The sequence below is a fragment of the Cetorhinus maximus genome, chromosome 8 (assembly GCF_964194155.1).
Source record: "Cetorhinus maximus chromosome 8, sCetMax3.hap1.1, whole genome shotgun sequence".
Lineage (NCBI taxonomy): Eukaryota > Metazoa > Chordata > Chondrichthyes > Lamniformes > Cetorhinidae > Cetorhinus > Cetorhinus maximus.
The window spans coordinates 63581016-63598380 of record NC_135886.1 but is presented as its reverse complement, the minus strand read 5'-3'; the positions used below and the strand labels follow the sequence as shown (position 1 = coordinate 63598380).

Genomic DNA, 17365 nt, shown 5'->3' with positions numbered 1-17365 from the left:
CCTTTCCAAGTTCTCGACCGTTGGTTGATGATGGCAGGCTGGTTTTGTTTTTAAGTGAATTTGTTGTGAGCTGGGTGAATTAACCCCAATATTTGAAAAAGAGCAGGGAGGATTTCCCCAATGTCCTAGCTAGAAGCTGTTCCTCAACCGACAGCAATGAGACAGATCATCCAGTCATTAATACATTGCTGTTAGTGGGATCTTGCTGTGCGTAAATTGGCTGCTGCATTCCCCACATTACAATATTGACCATGCCTCAGTTAAGCTTCATTGATTGTGAACTGTTTTACGAAATGTTGAAATTGTGGGAGGAGCTAGAGAAATTCACATTCTTACCTTGGTTGTACAGTAATGGGGGAAGTACACTGAACTACATAATATGTTCTAAATGTACATTTAATACAACATAATAAATCTCCCATCCTGTACCATAAGCAAATTTTTTTACATTAAATTTACTCCCAAGTAACTGAAAGTATATTTGGTGTCCTGTCCTCATGAACGAATCAGAAACTTCATTCAAAGTTGCTAAGACTTCCATACAATTATTTATTTACACATTTGTTCTTAGAGTACGGGTGTCCTCTAGCAAGGCCACACTTATTGTCCAGCCATGGTTGCTCCAAGGTGTCACTGGGCCATCTTTATCATGGTTACTGTTTGCCTAATTGAGTAATTTGCTAGGACAATGCAGAGACCATCACCAATATCAACAGTAGGGCCAGGCCAGGACACCGTGAAGCCCAGAAACCAGCCCATGAGTAAACATGTGGAGGACTGGTAGCTTGGAAGCCACATGCCTGACTTAAGATTAGCTGTTCCTTTCTCGTCATTACTTGGTAAACCAGACAAATCCCACAAGGACGTTAAATGGTGGCTACATCACTGCTCTGAGCGTGGCTGGTTTGGCAGCTCCAGAATGTGAAGATCCAGTTACGCCCAATTTAGCTTTGACTCAATTACAACCAACTACTTAACACCAAGACAGACGGAAGGTGAAAGTACTTGCCCCACAGCAGCTATTTGAAAGACTTCTCTCTTTGGCAAAGAATCTTTAGAGAGAGTGTGGAAAAGTGCTAGTTTAGAGGCAAAGAAGAGTGTCATGGGCCATACAGCTTGGCATTCTAGGATCCAGATCACCAGCTCCACCAACCTGTAACCTGAATTAGACATTTCATACCAGCGGAGAGCCAAGTCAAGCTTTTGACCAATGATAAACATGCACATTCTGAACCTGGCATGTGGGAGCAGTTACTATGGCAGGGACTGAACTGCACAGGTCTCAGCTGACTGGGGAAACGGGTGCCATCTTACACTGCACCAGTTAGTTAAAGGTTAACATCTGGTTGCAAGTAGCAAGCGATGGCTCTTTTTAAAATTCATTCATGGGATCTGGGTTTTGTTGGCAAATATTTATTGCCCATCCCTAATTGCCCTTGAGAAGGTGGTGGTGAGCTGTTTTCTTTCATACAGCTGAGTGGCTTGCTAGGCCATTTCAGGGGGACAGTTAAGAGTCGACCATATTGCTATGGGTCTGGAGACGCATGTAGGCCAGACTGGATAAGGATGGCAGATTCCCTTCCCTAAAGGACATTAGTAAAGCAGATGGGTTTTTAGAACAATCTGGTAGTTTTGTGATCACCATTACTGAGTTTATTAATTCCTGATTTTTTAAATTAACTGAATTTAAAATTCCCTGCTGCCATTGTGGGATTTGAACTCACTTTTCCAGATTATTCGTCTGGGCCTCTGGATTACTGTTCCAGTAACATAACAACTATGCTACCGTACCTCTTTAAGCCTGTGACTAAACAGTTTGGAAGATAACCGAATAAAGACAAGACAGCTAACATGCATTTCACTATTCAGCATTATTAACCCTGCTCCCCTCCCCCAGCTTAGAAATAAAACTCCTGTTCTATATCTGGTAATCTATCTACTGACACACTTACTGCCTTGTTCCATGAAGCAGTCAGTTTACAAAGATCTTCAAAAGATGTTCAGCAAGGGAGATGAGAAGTTCCTGAGTGAAGGAAAACTCCATCTATCTGGAATAAAGCTTGTGTAACCACACCTTAGACAGCTTGCAGTTTGGGTTTTAAAAGGGGGTAGAATGAGCTCTTGAACAGGGAGTGAACCCAACCTCCAGTTTGTGTTTGGGTGTAGGCTTGTTCATCAGTACTGTAGACTGGAAGGTGAGCACACTCCTCAAAAGGACAGAGCAAATGGACAAAAGAGGAGATAGAATCCTGTCACCAACTAATGGCCAGGAAACGAACTGGTTGAGAAACTAAGACAACAGCTGCACTGCAATACCCCAAAATCACCGCAACCAAGCAAGGAGATGACAAGGCAGAAAAAGAACAGAAGGGTTTGAACACAGTTAAGTAAGCGGTGACACAAGAGTTGGAACATCAGTGCATATCCATGAATATGCACAAACAAGGAGGAGGAATGGGAATAAAAAGCAACCAAAATGGGAAGATCTGCTGAGGAATGAAGCTATTGAAATCAATTAACAGCAGAGTGCCCAGGAGAAAGACGAGATAGATTTCCCAGTTTGCACGGAGCTTGGTTAAAAGAGCAGCAGAGAGCAATGGTCAGAGTGGGAGTAGCAAGGAGAACCAAAATAGCAGTTCTCAAGCTGCTCAGGATCATACCTGAAGACAGAATCGGGATTGTTGGAAAATCAGAAGTTTAAAACTTTGATTCTCATGTCTGGCATTTACATTTCAACTTCAAAAGCTCAGCACAGACATGCAGGTGATACAATAGAGGTTTATGTCACAGGAGACCACTGTATCTGTTCCAGCCCTGGGGCAGCCCAAGAGCTAAGTAAAATTCATAAGCGGGGAGAACAAGGGCAGACACTTAATGGAGACAAAAACATTAACTCATTACTGTTTCTGCACAAACTGCCTGCCTTGTTTCCTATATTACAATAATAACAACACTTAAAAAGCACTTCATTGGCTGTAAACTGGTTTGGGATGCCCATCACCCCCCAACCCCAGCCCGTCATGAAAGGTGCTATATAAAGTAAATTTTGACAAAGAAAGAAATTAAGAATAGGTTAGAGAGGTGGTTGCAGGAAAGAGGTTGAAGGAATCTGGGAACAGGGCAGGAACATGAGATTACAGGATTATTGCTCATGTGCAGAATAAACACCAACATAAACTGCTTGAGCTGAACGACCCGCATCCATATTGTCAATCCTATCTAATTACGTCTGGGTATCAGAAACTTTGGTAAATTCATCAAGAATCTAGTAAAACACACCGCTATTTCAGTGGATGCATTTCAGCAGCTGTGGTACATTAAAAGAGGCTGTGTGCTTTTTACACTGACCTCAGTGTCAACAAATCAAATGCCCACACCCCTTGGCCAACATGATGGTCTAGGCAAGCTGTACAGGTCTACAGTCCTACCATATGCAATGAAGCTAAGAAGACGTATGACACAGACCCTGGAGAAATAGCTAGACAGACTTAACCATCAAAAAGATCCCTACCTAGTTCGATGTCTAACTTTGTTTTATAATGCTCCTGTGAAGTGCTGTGAGGCGTTTTGTTATGTTAAAGGTGCCAAATAGATAAAAGTTGTTATTGAAGGACCTTCATTTAACATGTAACAAAAGGAACTTGAATATCCAAAAATCAAAGTCTTTGAGTACAGTATGGATTCACTGTTGCCCAGACTCGCACAATAGTAATGACATTAATTAATTTTAGAATGCCACAACTATTTGTCATAAACTAATCTTACCTAATGTGTGCAATTGACTGTTTGTTGGTACAAGTCCCATCCATGGATGGGTTCTGCACGTTACACTATTTTTACTGATAGAATGAACAGCCCTGCTGGTCTCGTCATACAAAATACTTCCGAAAAGAGTGCAAAACCTCACATCCAAGTAATCCACTAAAGATCTAACAAGCAGATATCAATGTCGATGCGTCACCAAGGAATCGGCACCATCTAGAGTGACACGGATGCCTATAAATTTACATTTAATTCTTGTTAATGAAATATGCTTTACATGACCCATCATGCAGTGTTCTGAAATTAGATCACTTCTCCTAATAAGCTAATGGAATTGCTCGAGATGGAGTGTGCTGGGAGCATGCTTGCAGTTTTTAAGATGCTAACCTTTGAGCTACTCATTTGAAGACATACACCTCTTGACAGTGCAGCACTCCCCTTTATTTTGATGCCCAAGTCTTCGGACTGGGGATGAAACAACAACCTATGGACCCTGAGGTTAGAGTGCTGCCTAGCTGCTGGTCTTTGTTCATCATGTAGGTGTCACTCCTGAAATCCTCAAGGACGATGCTTCAGTCGATTGAACTGTGCATACATTCAAGTTGTTGATAGTAACTGATCTAGGCCTTGTGACTGAGGGTTTATCTGCCAAATAGCACCAGGAAACATTGGAAATGAAGGAGCCATTCAACCCCTCAAGCCTGTTCCACCATTCAGTTAGGCTGATTTGTACTTCGACAATTCCACATTTTATAACTCTTTCTTGTGAAATAGAGCTTCCTGATTTCACTCCCAAGTCCAACTCTAATTTTAAAATGATATCCCCTTGCTCTTGACTCCCTCAACAGAGGATCTAGCTTCATTGCAACTGCCTCTCCAGAAACCCATGGTCAATATATTTTCAAACTAGTGATTAAGATACAGCAGCACAAACAGAAACAAATTGTCCAGGATCTGTGATCCAGATGATTAGGGTCTCTAAGTCAGAAGATCGTGGGTTCAAGTCCCACTCTTGAGAGTTGATCAGAAAATCAGGGCTGATACTCCAAAGCAGCACTGAGGGAGTGCGGCACTGTTGGAGGGACCACCTTCGTAAACCAAGTCCCCTTCTGCCCTCTCAGGTGGATGTAAAAGATCCTACGGTGCTATTTTGAAGATGAACAGGAGAGTTCTCCTGATGTTCTGGGTCAACATTTATCCTTACATAAACATCACTAAAAACTGATACAAAAACAGAATTACCTGGAAAAACTCAGCAGGTCTGGCAGCATCAGCGGAGAAGAAAAGAGTTGACGTTTCGAGTCCTCATGACCCTTCAACAGAACTGAGTAATATTAGGAGAGGGGTGAAATATAAGCTGGTTTAAGGTGGGGGGGGTGGGGGGAGAGGCTGTGACTATGGCTGTTTGTGAGCACTTGTGCGTAAATTGGCTGCAGTATTTCCTGCACTAAACAGTGACCACAAAAGCAGTTAGAATGACCTGAGGTCATGGAAGGTGCTTGTTTCTTTTTCTCTTTCTGGCCAGCAGAGACACGATGGGCCGAATGGCCTCTTTCTGCACCGTAACTTTTCTATGGTGATATAGAAATGACAGCCTTTCTTTTCTTTATTGCAGCTTTGCTCCTTTTAAATTTCAGATTCCAGATCAACCATTGGCAATAAAAAATCTGTTTCTATGGTAACGAAATGTGACATGTGGAGAGTGACAGACATGCTTGTACAAGACCCAATATGTTCCATAAAATGTTGTACCAACTTGTTGTGCCACAGAGTGCCTGGCTACAGAATCACGCCCAGGTTCCTGGGCACCAACCTCTTCAGCACTGTTGGTTTCTCAAGAGAAAGATGTCCAGTGAAGGTGAAGCCTTTCCCCCTCAGAGATGTACAAGTAAAACAGGGCTCAGTGTCATAGTTAAATACATGGTTCATTAACAGCAGCCTGGGGATAGGGGGCTGGCTACCAGCATCACTGGTTAACAGGTAAATCTTTGGAGAAAGAGCTTTAAAATATAGTATGAAAAATTGCAATTAACACCAGTGGAGAAACTTAGGACCTCGCACTAGTTTAAACAAGACTGTCCCAACATCCACCTGTTTCACCCAGACCTTACAGGGCATCCTTACTGGGAACTTATTGGGAGAGTAATTTCCAGTCAACTTGTATTCGTACAGTGCTGCCAACACAGCAAAACCTCCCAAGGCACTTGACAGGAGTGACAGCAAACAGAATTTGACACCAAGAAATATATGGAGGTATTAGGGCAAATTATCTAAAGCTTGATCAAAGAGGTAGGTTTTAAGAAATGTCTTAAAGGGATGATGAAAGGTAGAAAGGTAGAGAGCTGTAGGGAATCCCAGAGCTCAAGGCCTCGGTAACTGAAGGCATGGCCATCAATGGTGAATCAATTAAAATTGGGGCCAGAATTAGAGGAGCACAGATATCTCAAAGGCTGGTAGGACTGAAGGAGGCTTGAGAGAGAGAGGTGTGGGACCATGGAGGGCCTTAAACACAAGGATGAGCATTTTAAATTTGAGGTGTTAGTGGACCGGGCAACAATGTAAGGGAGTGAGCACAGCAGTGATAGGTGAACAAGGCTTGGTGCAAGTTAGGGTAAGGCAGCAGGGTTTTGGGTGAGTTCAGGTTTATGGAGGGTGCAAGGTGTGAATCACATGATCTACTGTTCCGGTTACAGCTACTTTTTACCAAAGTTCTCTTTGCCTCTACCGGAAGTGTCGGGCTAAAGCCAGCAACAACAGCTTGCATTTATATAGCACCTTTAATGTAGTAAAACCTTGCAAGGCATTTCACAAGAGCGTTAACAAAAACAATCTGACATCAAGCCACATAAGGAAATATGAGGATGGATGACCAAAAGCTTGCAAAGAGCTAGGTTTTACAGAGCATCTTAAAGCAGCAGAGAGAGATAAAGGTGCAGAGGGTTAGGATGGGAATTCTAGAGCTAATGGTTTTAGCAGTTGGAGGGACAGTCACCAATGGTGGGGCAAATGAAGTGGGGCATTTGCACAGGGCCAGATGTGGACAGCATGGAGTTGCAGGAGGGTTGCATGGTTCAGGTTATGGAGGGGTTGAGGCCATGGAGGGATTTGAACTCAAGGATGAGAACTTTGAATTATAGACATTTCTGGACCAGAAGCCAATGTAAGTTTATTTCAGATTTAGATCAAGAACAAAACTTTGGTACTGCTGATAAAGGATTTTGTACTTTCACTCCCTCTTAAAAACCAACTTTTCTTTATCGTGTCTTTAATGCAATAAAATATCCCAAGATGCTTCACAGAAGCATTTGACTCAGACACATAAGGCGATATTAGGGCAGATGATCAAAAGCTTGGTCAAAGAATTAGGTTTTAAAGGTGCAACTTGAAGGAAGTTAGAGAGGCGAAGAGGTTCAGGGAAGGAATTATTGAGCTTGGGGCCTAAGTAACCGAAGGTGTGGCCACCAATGGTAGAGTGATTAAAATTGGGGGTCTCAAGAGGCCAAAATTAGAGATGCACTGATATGTCGGGGGATTGTGGAGTTAGGGAGATTACAGAGATAGGGAGGGCGAGGCCATGGGGAAGGTTGAAAACAACGATGAGAATTTTAAAATCAAGGTATTGCATGACTGGAAGCCAGCAAGCACATGGACTTGATGTGAATAAGGACACAGCCAGCAGAGTTCTGGATGATCTCAAGTTTGAAGAGGGTATAATGTGGGAGACCAACCAGGATATGTTAGAACAGTCAAGTCTACAGGTAATGAAGGCATGGATGAAGGTTTCAGCAGGTGAGCTGAAGCAGGGGAGGAGTCAGCAATGTTATGGAGGTGGAAATAAGTAGTGTTAGTGATAGTGTAGATATGTGATCAGGAGCTAATCTCAGGGTTAAATATTACAAGTTGCAAACAGTCTGGGTCATCCACACACTGTTGCCAGAGAGAGGGATGAGGTCAGCAGGAAATGGAATCTATAATGGGAGCTGAAGACAATGGCTTCAGTCTTCCCAATATTTAATTGGAGGAAATTTCTGCTCATCCAGTACTGGATCGCGGATAAGCAAACTGATAATTTTGTGACAATGGAGGAGTCGAGAGAGGTCATGCTGAGGTAGAGCTGGGTACCACCAGGGTACATGTAGAAATAACGCTGTGTTTACGGATGGCATTGCTGAGGTGCAGCATGTAGATGTAAAGCAGGAGGGGGCCAAAGATTGACCCTTGGGGATCAGCAGAGGTAACGGTGTGGGAGCAGGAAGAGAAGCCATTACAAGTGAATCTCTAACTACGATTAGATTGATAAGAATGGAACCAGGTGAGAGCAATCCCACCCACCTGGACAACAGTGGAGAGGCGTTGGAGGAGGATGGTTAGTCAGCCGTGTCAAAGGCTGCAAGCCTGCCATGAAGGATGAGGAATAGTTTACCACTGCCCACAGTCACAGCCATTTGTGACTTTGAACCATTTCAGTACTTTGGCAGAGGCAGAAGCCTGATTGGAGGCATTCAAACATGGAGTTAAGGGAAGATAGGAATGGATTTGAGAGGTGACAATATCTTTGGAGAGGTCTTTGGAGAGAAAAAGAAGGTTGGTAGTTTGCAAAGACGGAGGAGTCAAGGTTGAGTTTTTTGAGAGGATGATGACGGCAGACTTGAAGGGGTGGGGGCTGTTAACAATATCAGCTAACATGCAGACTGAGAAGGGAAATTGTGTAGTCAGCAGTTCAGTGGGAACAGGATCAAAAGAGTAGGAAGTGGGTCTCATGGACAAGATGAGCTCAGGGAGGGTACGAGGGGAGAGAGATGAGAAACAAGAGAAAGATGCGAGTTCAGGAACAAAGCAGTCGGGAATATTAGAGGAAGTTTGGTCTGGTGGGCTAGGGGAAGGGACAGGCAGTTGATTGGATAGCTTTGATCTTAGTAACAAAGATGTCCATGAATTCCTGGCACTTGTTAGAGGCGAGGGTGGAGGAGATAGGGGAGCGATTTAAGAAGATACTTTGCAGTAGAGGAAAGAAGCCAGGGGGTTATCTTTGCATTCTGCATGACCCTGGAATAGTGACCGGTTTTGGAAGCTGAGAGCAGGACCCAATGGTGCACTATGTGATCCAGCTAGATCTGGTGTGAATGGTTAAACCAGTTGCCTGCCATATAAAGTAAAAAGGCACTGGTTCCAGCCTCAGCTGATATGTTAAGAATCAGATACAAAGCATTAGGTTTAAGTTTGGAAACTAGTTTTATTTTGGTGTCATGGGTATTTTGCTGTCACGATTTGCTGAGGTTACTTCCTGGGTCAATGAAGCATACAGCTTCCTGTTGGTGTGTGCTAGAATGTGTTCCTCTGCACTAATGGCAGGTTAGCTCAGACTGAGCCAGTAACAGCACCAATTAACAAATAATACCTAACATCAAAGGAACACTGAACCAGACTTTACAGGGATCAGGTAGTGAGTGACCTCTTGGTACCTCTAATCCAGTCTTTGTGTTTATAAGACTGATATTCTTGGATGATAATCAAGATGGTTAACAAAGCCCATGAATACAAACATTTATACACTGCCTTTAATGTAGTAAATCATCCCAAGATGCTTCACGGGAGAGCAAAAGATAAATATTGACACTGAGCCATAGGAGGATTCTTTAGGACAGCTCAGAAGGTGGTGAAAGAGGTAAATTTTGAGCAGCCTCTTAAAAGGTGAGAGCAAGGTGGAGAGGTGAATTCCAGAGCCGAGGATTTAGACAGATGAAAACATGGCAATCAGTGGCAAAGGAGATCAGGGACGCCCAAGAGGCCAAAACTAGACAATACAGAGTTCTCGCAGGGCTGTACAGAGATAGGGAGGGGCCAAGACCATGTAGCAATTTAAACACAAGATGAGAATTTTAAAAACCAGGATCAAAGTAATCCCACGGGGGCGGAAAGACTATCTCACTCGAGGCAGGGACATGAGAGATCGACATATACACATAGTCCCGACCTGCTGTAACTTTTGCAATTAAACAATCACACTATTGATAACAGCCCTCTGTTACAATACAGGCTTGCCCTGACGCACTGTTAGCAATGCCACTGATGATGTGTTATAACATGTGCACAAACGATAAGAAATAAGGTTCATTGATCAACACTCCAGTTAATATGCTACAGTTTCTTTTAATTCATTAACTGGATTTGGGCATTGCTGCAAGGGTCAATAATTATTGCCATCCCTGATTGCCCTTGAGAATGTGGTGGTTAGCCACCTTTTTGAACCACTGCAGTCCCTGTGGTGTAAGTACACCCACAGTGCTGTTAGGATGGGAATTCCAGGATTTTAATCCCACGACAGTGAAGGAACAGCAATATAGTTCCAAGTCAGGATGGTGTGTGAATAGACGGGAACTTGAGGGTTGCTGTGTTTCCATGAAACTGCTGCCCTTGTCCTTCTAGATAGTAGTGGATGTGGAAGGTGCTGTCTAAGGAGCCTTGGTGAGTTGCTGCAGTGCATCTTGTAGATGGTACACACTGCTGCCACTGTGCGTCAGTGGTGGAGGGAGTGGATGTTGAAGGTGGTGGATGGGGTGCCAATCAAGCGGGCTGCTTTGTCCTGGATGGTGTTGAGCTTTTCAAGTGTTGTTGGAGCTGCACTCATCCAGGCAAGTGGGGAGTATTCCATCACACTCCTGACTTGTGCCTTGTAGATGGTGGACAGGCTTTGGGGAGGTGAGTTACTTGCCACAGGGTTCCTAGCCTCTCACTTGGTCTTGTAGCCACAGTATTTATATGGCTAATACAGTTCAGTTTCTGGTCAATGGTAACCCTCAGGATGTTGATAGTGGGGGATTCAGCAATAGTAATGCCATTGAATGTCAAGGTGAGATGATTGGATTCTCTCTTGTTGGCAATTGTAATTGCTTGGCACTTGTATGGCATAAATATTACTGCCATCAGCCCAAGCCTGGATATTGTTCAGGTCTTGCTACATATGAACACGGACTGCTTCAGTATCTGGGGAGTCACGAATGGTGCTGAACATTGGTGGGAATGTTTACTGATGACTGCAGACTGTCCTTATGATGGAAGGAAGGTCAATGAAGAAGCAGCTGAAGATGGTTAGGCCTAGGACACTACCCTGAGGAACTCCTGCAGTGATGTCCTGGAGCTGAGGTGATTGACCTCCAACAAACCACAACCATCTTCCTTTGTGCTAGGTATGACTCCAACCAGCAGAGAGTTCCCCCACTGCTGCCAAATTCCCATGGCTTTGCTAGGGCTCCTTGATGTGGTCAAATGCTGCCTTGATGTCAAGGGCAGTCACTCTCACCTCACCTCTGGAGTTCAGCTCTTTTGTCCATGTTTGAACCAAGGCTGGAATGAAGTCAGGAGGTGAGTGGTGATGGTAGAACCAAACTGAGCATTAGTGATATAAAAGCAAAATACTGCAGATGCTGGAAATCTGAAACAAAAATAAAAATAGCTGGGAAAACTCAGTAAGTCTGACAGCATCTGCTGAGAGGAATACAGTTAACGTTTTGAGTCCGTATGACTCTTCATCAGCATTAGTGAGCAGGTTTAACAGTTGCAAAGGATACAGCTCATTTAATAGAGTGAGGTTGACAGCAGGTTCAGAGACATGACTCATACAGAAGTGGAATTTCCATGCAAGGGACTGTATTCAACTTTGGCGAGTTCCAGATTCAGTGCATGTTTTTTCTTATATAAAATTATTTGTTTCATCTACAGTAAAGCTTTTCCTTGTCAATATCAGTGTGATCAATCTTAAAGCTGTGTGTCCGTAACCTAGTCTCTGCTGAACGTTTGATAGCTTTTCAGGAATTGTCCCGAAGAGAGTGGAATCACCAGTCAGTCTGCAAACAGGCCTAGCATTCAGATCCAGCTTTTAACCACAGAGGATGTACCAGGAGCAAGGTGGTGATCGACCAACTTGTAAAACAAGGGCCATTTCTATAGCACCTGTCACGGCTTCCTGTCCCAAAGTGCTTAACTTACTAAGTACTTTTTTTGAAGTGTGGTCACTGTTGCAATGTCAGAAGCCAATTTGCGCACAGCAAAGCTCCCACAAACAGCAATGCAGTAATGACTAAATCATCTGTTTTAGTGATATTAGTCAAGGAATGAATATTAGCCACGACACTGGGGAAAACTCCTGTGCTACTCTGTAAGTTATACAATGGGATCTTTTACATCCATCTGAAAGGGATGATGATGTCTCGGTTTAACATCACCTCCGACAGTGCAGCATTCCCTCAATACTGCACAGGAGTGTCAGCCTGGATTATGTGCTCATGTACCGTATCTGAAGTGGGATTCAAACTTTCTGACTCGGAGTGGTGGAAGACATGTTAAAAATGATTTGGACAGTCTGACTGACCAGATTTGCCCTTAATGGAACTGTAGGCAATCCATATGAAGGCAGAGGGGGATTGAATAGGCCATTTACACACCAGCCATTTTTAATTGTGACAGCAGTAAATCTGGTCTGTATGCCCCATAACACCATTGCACCTTCCGTACTCTGTATGAAAACAAGCTGCAATACTTCAGAGGTATGAAAAAAGGTTAGGTAAATATAATCCCTTCCTGTATGGGGGCAGGGGAGGGTCTCAGGTAGCAGAGTCAAGGTGACATGAATGGTTTTAAAAGTCACCTTGCTCTTCCTGTTCTGCAGTCACCAGGTAACAGATCACTGGCAGTGTAGCAGATGTACCTTGTCAGCATTGTCCTGTCTGAGCTGTGTGTGGGTGTATTCAAAGCAACAGCAAAAGATGGACCAGGCCCATATTATGCAAATACAACTGCAGAAGAAGGAGGCTAAAGGTGAGGCACATTCTCCTTCCCCACATCAGCATTTCGCAGGTCTTTAACCAAACCCAGGTAAGCAAACATATGCAATAACTTCAAACTGCACCTCCTGGTTCATTTGCATTGCTGCTGTGTTCAAAAGACTGCATTTATATAGCGCCTTTCATGGTCAGGACATCCCAAAAGCATTTTACGTCCAATGAAGCACATTTGAAGTGTCATGGTTGTTGTAATGCAGGAAAGGCAGCAGCCAATTTGCACACAGCAAGCTCCCACAAATAACAAGATCAATGGCCAGATAATCTGTTTTCGTGATGTTGAACGAGGGCTAAATATTGACAGAACACCAGGGATAACACCCCTGCTCTTCTCTGAAATAGTGTCATGGGATGTTTTACATCCACCTGAGAGGGCAGGCGGGGCCTCGGTTTGTAGTGCAGGGCTCCATCAGAGTCGGCCTGGATTTTATGCTCAAATCACCGGATCAGGAACGGAATCTCTGACCATCTGATCCCAAGGCAAGAGTACAATTGCTAAGCCATGAGTGGCGCCATCGGTAACAGTTAGTTCAGGTTGAATGTACCTTTCAGATCACAGGATACAGGCAAGAGAGTATTTCAGATCTTGCGGTGAGGGGGAGAGGGTATCTCAGGTCGTGGGGTGGGGAGAGGGGAGTGATTCAGGTCAGGGAGTGATTCAGGTCAGGGAGTGATTCAGGTCAGGGAGTGATTCAGGTCAGGGAGTGAGGGGGAGCAACTGAGATCAGGGAGTGAGGAAGCAGTAACTGAGGTCAGGGAGTGAGGGGGCAGTAACTGAGGTCAGGGAGTGAGGGGGCAGTAACTGAGGTCAGGGAGTGAGGGGGCAGTAACTGAGGTCAGGGAGTGAGGGGGCAGTAACTGAGGTCAGGGAGTGAGGGGCAGTAACTGAGGTCAGGGAGTGAGGGGGCAGTAACTGAGGTCAGGGAGTGAGGGGGCAGTAACTGAGGTCAGGGAGTGAGGGGGCAGTAACTGAGGTCAGGGAGTGAGGGGGCAGTAACTGAGGGCAGGGAGTGAGGGGGCAGTAACTGAGGGCAGGAAGTGAGGGGGCAGTAACTGAGGGCAGGGAGTGAGGGGGCAGTAACTGAGATCAGGGAGTGAGGGGGCAGTAACTGAGGGCAGGGAGTGAGGGGGGAGTAACTGAGGGCAGGGAGGCAGGGGGCTGTAACTGAGGTCAGAGAGTGAGGGGGGAGTAACTGAGGTCAGAGAGTGAGGGGGGAGTAACTGAGGTCAGAGAGTGAGGGGGGAGTAACTGAGATCAGAGAGTGAGGGGGGAGTAACTGTAGTCAGAGAGTGAGGGGGGAGTAACTGTGGTCAGAGAGTGAGGGGGGAGTAACTGTGGTCAGAGAGTGAGGGGGGAGTAACTGAGGTCAGAGAGTGAGGGGGGAGTAACTGTGGTCAGAGAGTGAGGGGGGAGTAACTGAGGTCAGAGAGTGAGGGGGGAGACATTCAGATCAGGAGATGAGGGGGGAGCAGTAGTTCAGATCATGTGTGAAGGTAGCAATGGGGGCGGACTGACCCTGCCCTCAGAGTGCCTGTTGTATCAATACCTGACTCTGGGAGTATCTGACATTATTCTGCTGGGTCAGGTCCACCAGTGACTCGTTCATAACTCATTCCAATGCAAACTTCCCATTTTTAATCCCGTAGTGGACAGTAGGAGAATGGATTGATCGGCCCACTGGAATATTACTCTGACCTTTCACCCCTGCAAACTGGGCTCAAAGGCCACCCAGATTGACAGCGCAACACCTTGTACTGTGATTCAGGGACAGGCAAATGGGAAACTTTTTTAGTGCTGGGGGATCAGGAGCTTCAGACGAGCCAAGGGATTTGTGTGTGCAGGAACAGAAAGAACTAAAAACTGGTGCACAAGACAATTTACACACAGCAATTGTGGCATCCACAATGACCAGGCCATCTTTTTAGTAATATTGGGGTATGAGTTTTGACCATGAAGGGCACCAGGGAGAGCATCCCTGCTTTTCTTCAAATAACACCATGGGATTTTTCACATCCAGCCTAGTGGGCTTAATGGCCCTTATGGGAATGTCAGCCTTGTTCAGGAACTCAAGTCTCTGGAATGGGATCTGAACCCAAAACCTTTATCCCAGGAGCCGAGAGTGCCACCGACTGAGCCAAGACTGGCACCTTGACAAAGGGCAGTGCCAACAAGGCACCAGGACACATTTGCACAGGGCAGCAGCAAAACAGACAGCAGAGCTCGGAGTGACAACACCTCGATAACTGGCATTACCTGCTTCTCAAGGTGGGAGTGCTGGTGCAAAACTGCCAAAACAAAAGAGCAAAGCAGCCAGCCAGCCCAGCTCCTGGAAATTGGAAAGGGTGGGGGGTGGGGAAGAGAGGGTTGGAGTGGGACAGAGAGAGCAACGCAAGGGGGAAGAAGCGGGCAAGGAGCCGGGGGGGTGCGGAAGGGGGGCGAGTGTGGGAGTCAGAAAGGAAGTGATCGGGAGAGAGGGAAGGAAATTGCCAAGTTGTTGTTACAGCTGGGCGTGAAGTTTCAGGCACACCAGGAAGTTTCTGTGTCCGAAAGCTCAGGGCCTTACCTGCATTCCTGGAACTTGCACTGCCACTGGCGAATGTGCCATGATCCGACACCTTGAAACAAGTCACTCCCAGCACGGTGTCGCGATGAGGAAGTCTCTCTCTCTCTCCCCCGGAGCAGCTCCTGGTCCCCGCAGCCCCGGCTCTTAAAAGTCCAAGGAGAAAAGGAGATCACGGCTAAAGTTACAGGACAGACAGCAAGTTAACTCTCTCCGTACTGCTTCCGTACAAAACACCTCCTCCCCTGCGTTAATATAACGCCTTTAAGTCTCTCCTTTGCAAAACTTTGCTGTAACTTTTTTTTGCTGCCTCCTACTGCATAACTTGCACTAATGCTTGGCAGACACTCGCTCTCCCTCTGGTTTAAGGAGGTGACTGGTGAGTGTTTACATGGTCTTTATTTTCCCATCACCTTCTCCTCTCCCCCAGTGCTGTAACGCCATGTTTGGGCCCTGACTCTAGCTGCCTTGTGTGTGTGTGTTGGGTGGAGTTGCATACTCAAGTCACGTCACCGCGAGGTCACTTTCCAAACTCAGATCTTCCCCAGTAACTGGAGCTCAACCTTACTCCTCCCTCTCTCATCAGCATTCGCTACTAACCTCAGTACGACTGCAATCTACAGTTCCAACCTCAAATCCTTCTTAAAATAACTTTTTTTTCTGAAAAAAAGTCTGCATTAAAGTTTTGAAGTAAATTACTGTAAAGCCAGCACTGATTATTAAATTGCCAAATGATGCCATTGAAACGTAGAAACAATGGTGGCAATAATTGCTTTCGTTTTGCAATGAAAAGCATGGGAGTGAGGCATTTACAGGAAATGCAATACTCGATTGATCTGTAACATTGATGTGGGGTTGCCAACCCTCCAGGATTGGCCTGGAGTCTCCAGGAATTGACGATCAACCTCCAGGACACTGCTGTGTGCCACTCTGGGGAAAAATCATTGGGGCATTAAAAGATTGTTTTTGTCATTTTCTTTAAACATTTCTCTTTACCAGATATAAACATGTTGAAAAAGGGCTGTTTGGCTGACAGTCAAGCATCATCCAGTTGGGTAATGAGTCTTTTTGCTTTCCAATTGGCATAGGAAGGCAGTGCGTCACAAGGATGAATGTGTTGGTTGACTAATGACTGGAGTGTGGGGGCACGTCATGTGATGAAACCTCCAGGAATACATTTAATCACAGTTGGCAACCCTACATTAATCTGAGGCATAAATGATCAATTAGTATTAACTTTCCTTGATGTCTTAAATCCTACAGATCTATCTATCTGAAGCTTTCGGGTTAGGAGTGTTATGACCCAGTAGTTCCCTGCTTTTTTATTTGTCAAATTTACAATGGTCACATCACTGTCCAATAAATTCTTCAATTTCAATGACATCAAATAGAGAGAAAGACGTGCAGTTATATAGCACCTTTCCCAGTCTCAGTACATTCAAGAGCACATTACAACCAATTACTTTTTGAAGTGTGGTTACTGTTGGAATGTTGGAAACATGGCAGCCAATTTGCACACAGCAAGATCCCACAAATGTGATATTCTGCTGTTAGTGATGTTGATTGAGGGATAGATATTAGCCAGGGCACCAGGGGTGACTCCGCTGCTCTTCTTTCGAACAGGGCCACACAGGGTCTTGTACATCCACCTGAGGGCAGACTTAAAGTCTCATTTGAGAGACAGAACAACCAACAGTGCGGCACTCTCTCAGTATTACACTGGAGCCTGAACACATACGACATGTTCGAGTCTCTGATGCAAGCCTTGAATGTCTAGCCTATTGAGGCGTGCGAGTGCGATCACAAAGCTGGTATCTGCCAAAACTGCACTCAAAATCATAATTTTCTTGGAAAATGGAGAGAATTGCTAACACGATCCACACACCACTCCCCCGAGAAAAGATTTAAAATCCTGTAAACCCTTGTAATAAAAAAATGAACTTGAATTATTCAATTACTAAAGCAGTGGGCTTAATTACAGATGAATGGGAATGTGGAATGTAATCCTCAAAATAACAGTTAAAATTCCTGGAATGCCACATAACTAAAAAGGATTTCCCTTTACAAAAGTACAATCCTGTGGATGCTTGGAATTTGCCCCCTTCCCCTGTCTCTATGCTTGTTTAAAACCTGTTACATTTCTAAATTTTCCATTTCTGACGAAAGGTCACAGACCTGAAACATTAACTCTGTTTCTCTCTCCAT

General features: G+C 44.9%; 1 protein-coding gene across 1 annotated transcript in view; it reads right to left on the bottom strand.

The window, feature by feature from the left end:
* Window positions 1-15636, bottom strand: part of LOC144683671 (serine/threonine-protein kinase 26) — a 109516-nt gene extending 93880 nt beyond the window's left edge. Inside the window, exon 1 of the mRNA XM_078546929.1 lies at window positions 15164-15636. Coding sequence (XP_078403055.1) covers window positions 15164-15205 — 42 coding nt within the window. The 5' untranslated portion in view covers window positions 15206-15636. The remainder of the gene's footprint in view (window positions 1-15163) is intronic.
* Between the last annotated feature and the right edge of the window lie 1729 nt (window positions 15637-17365).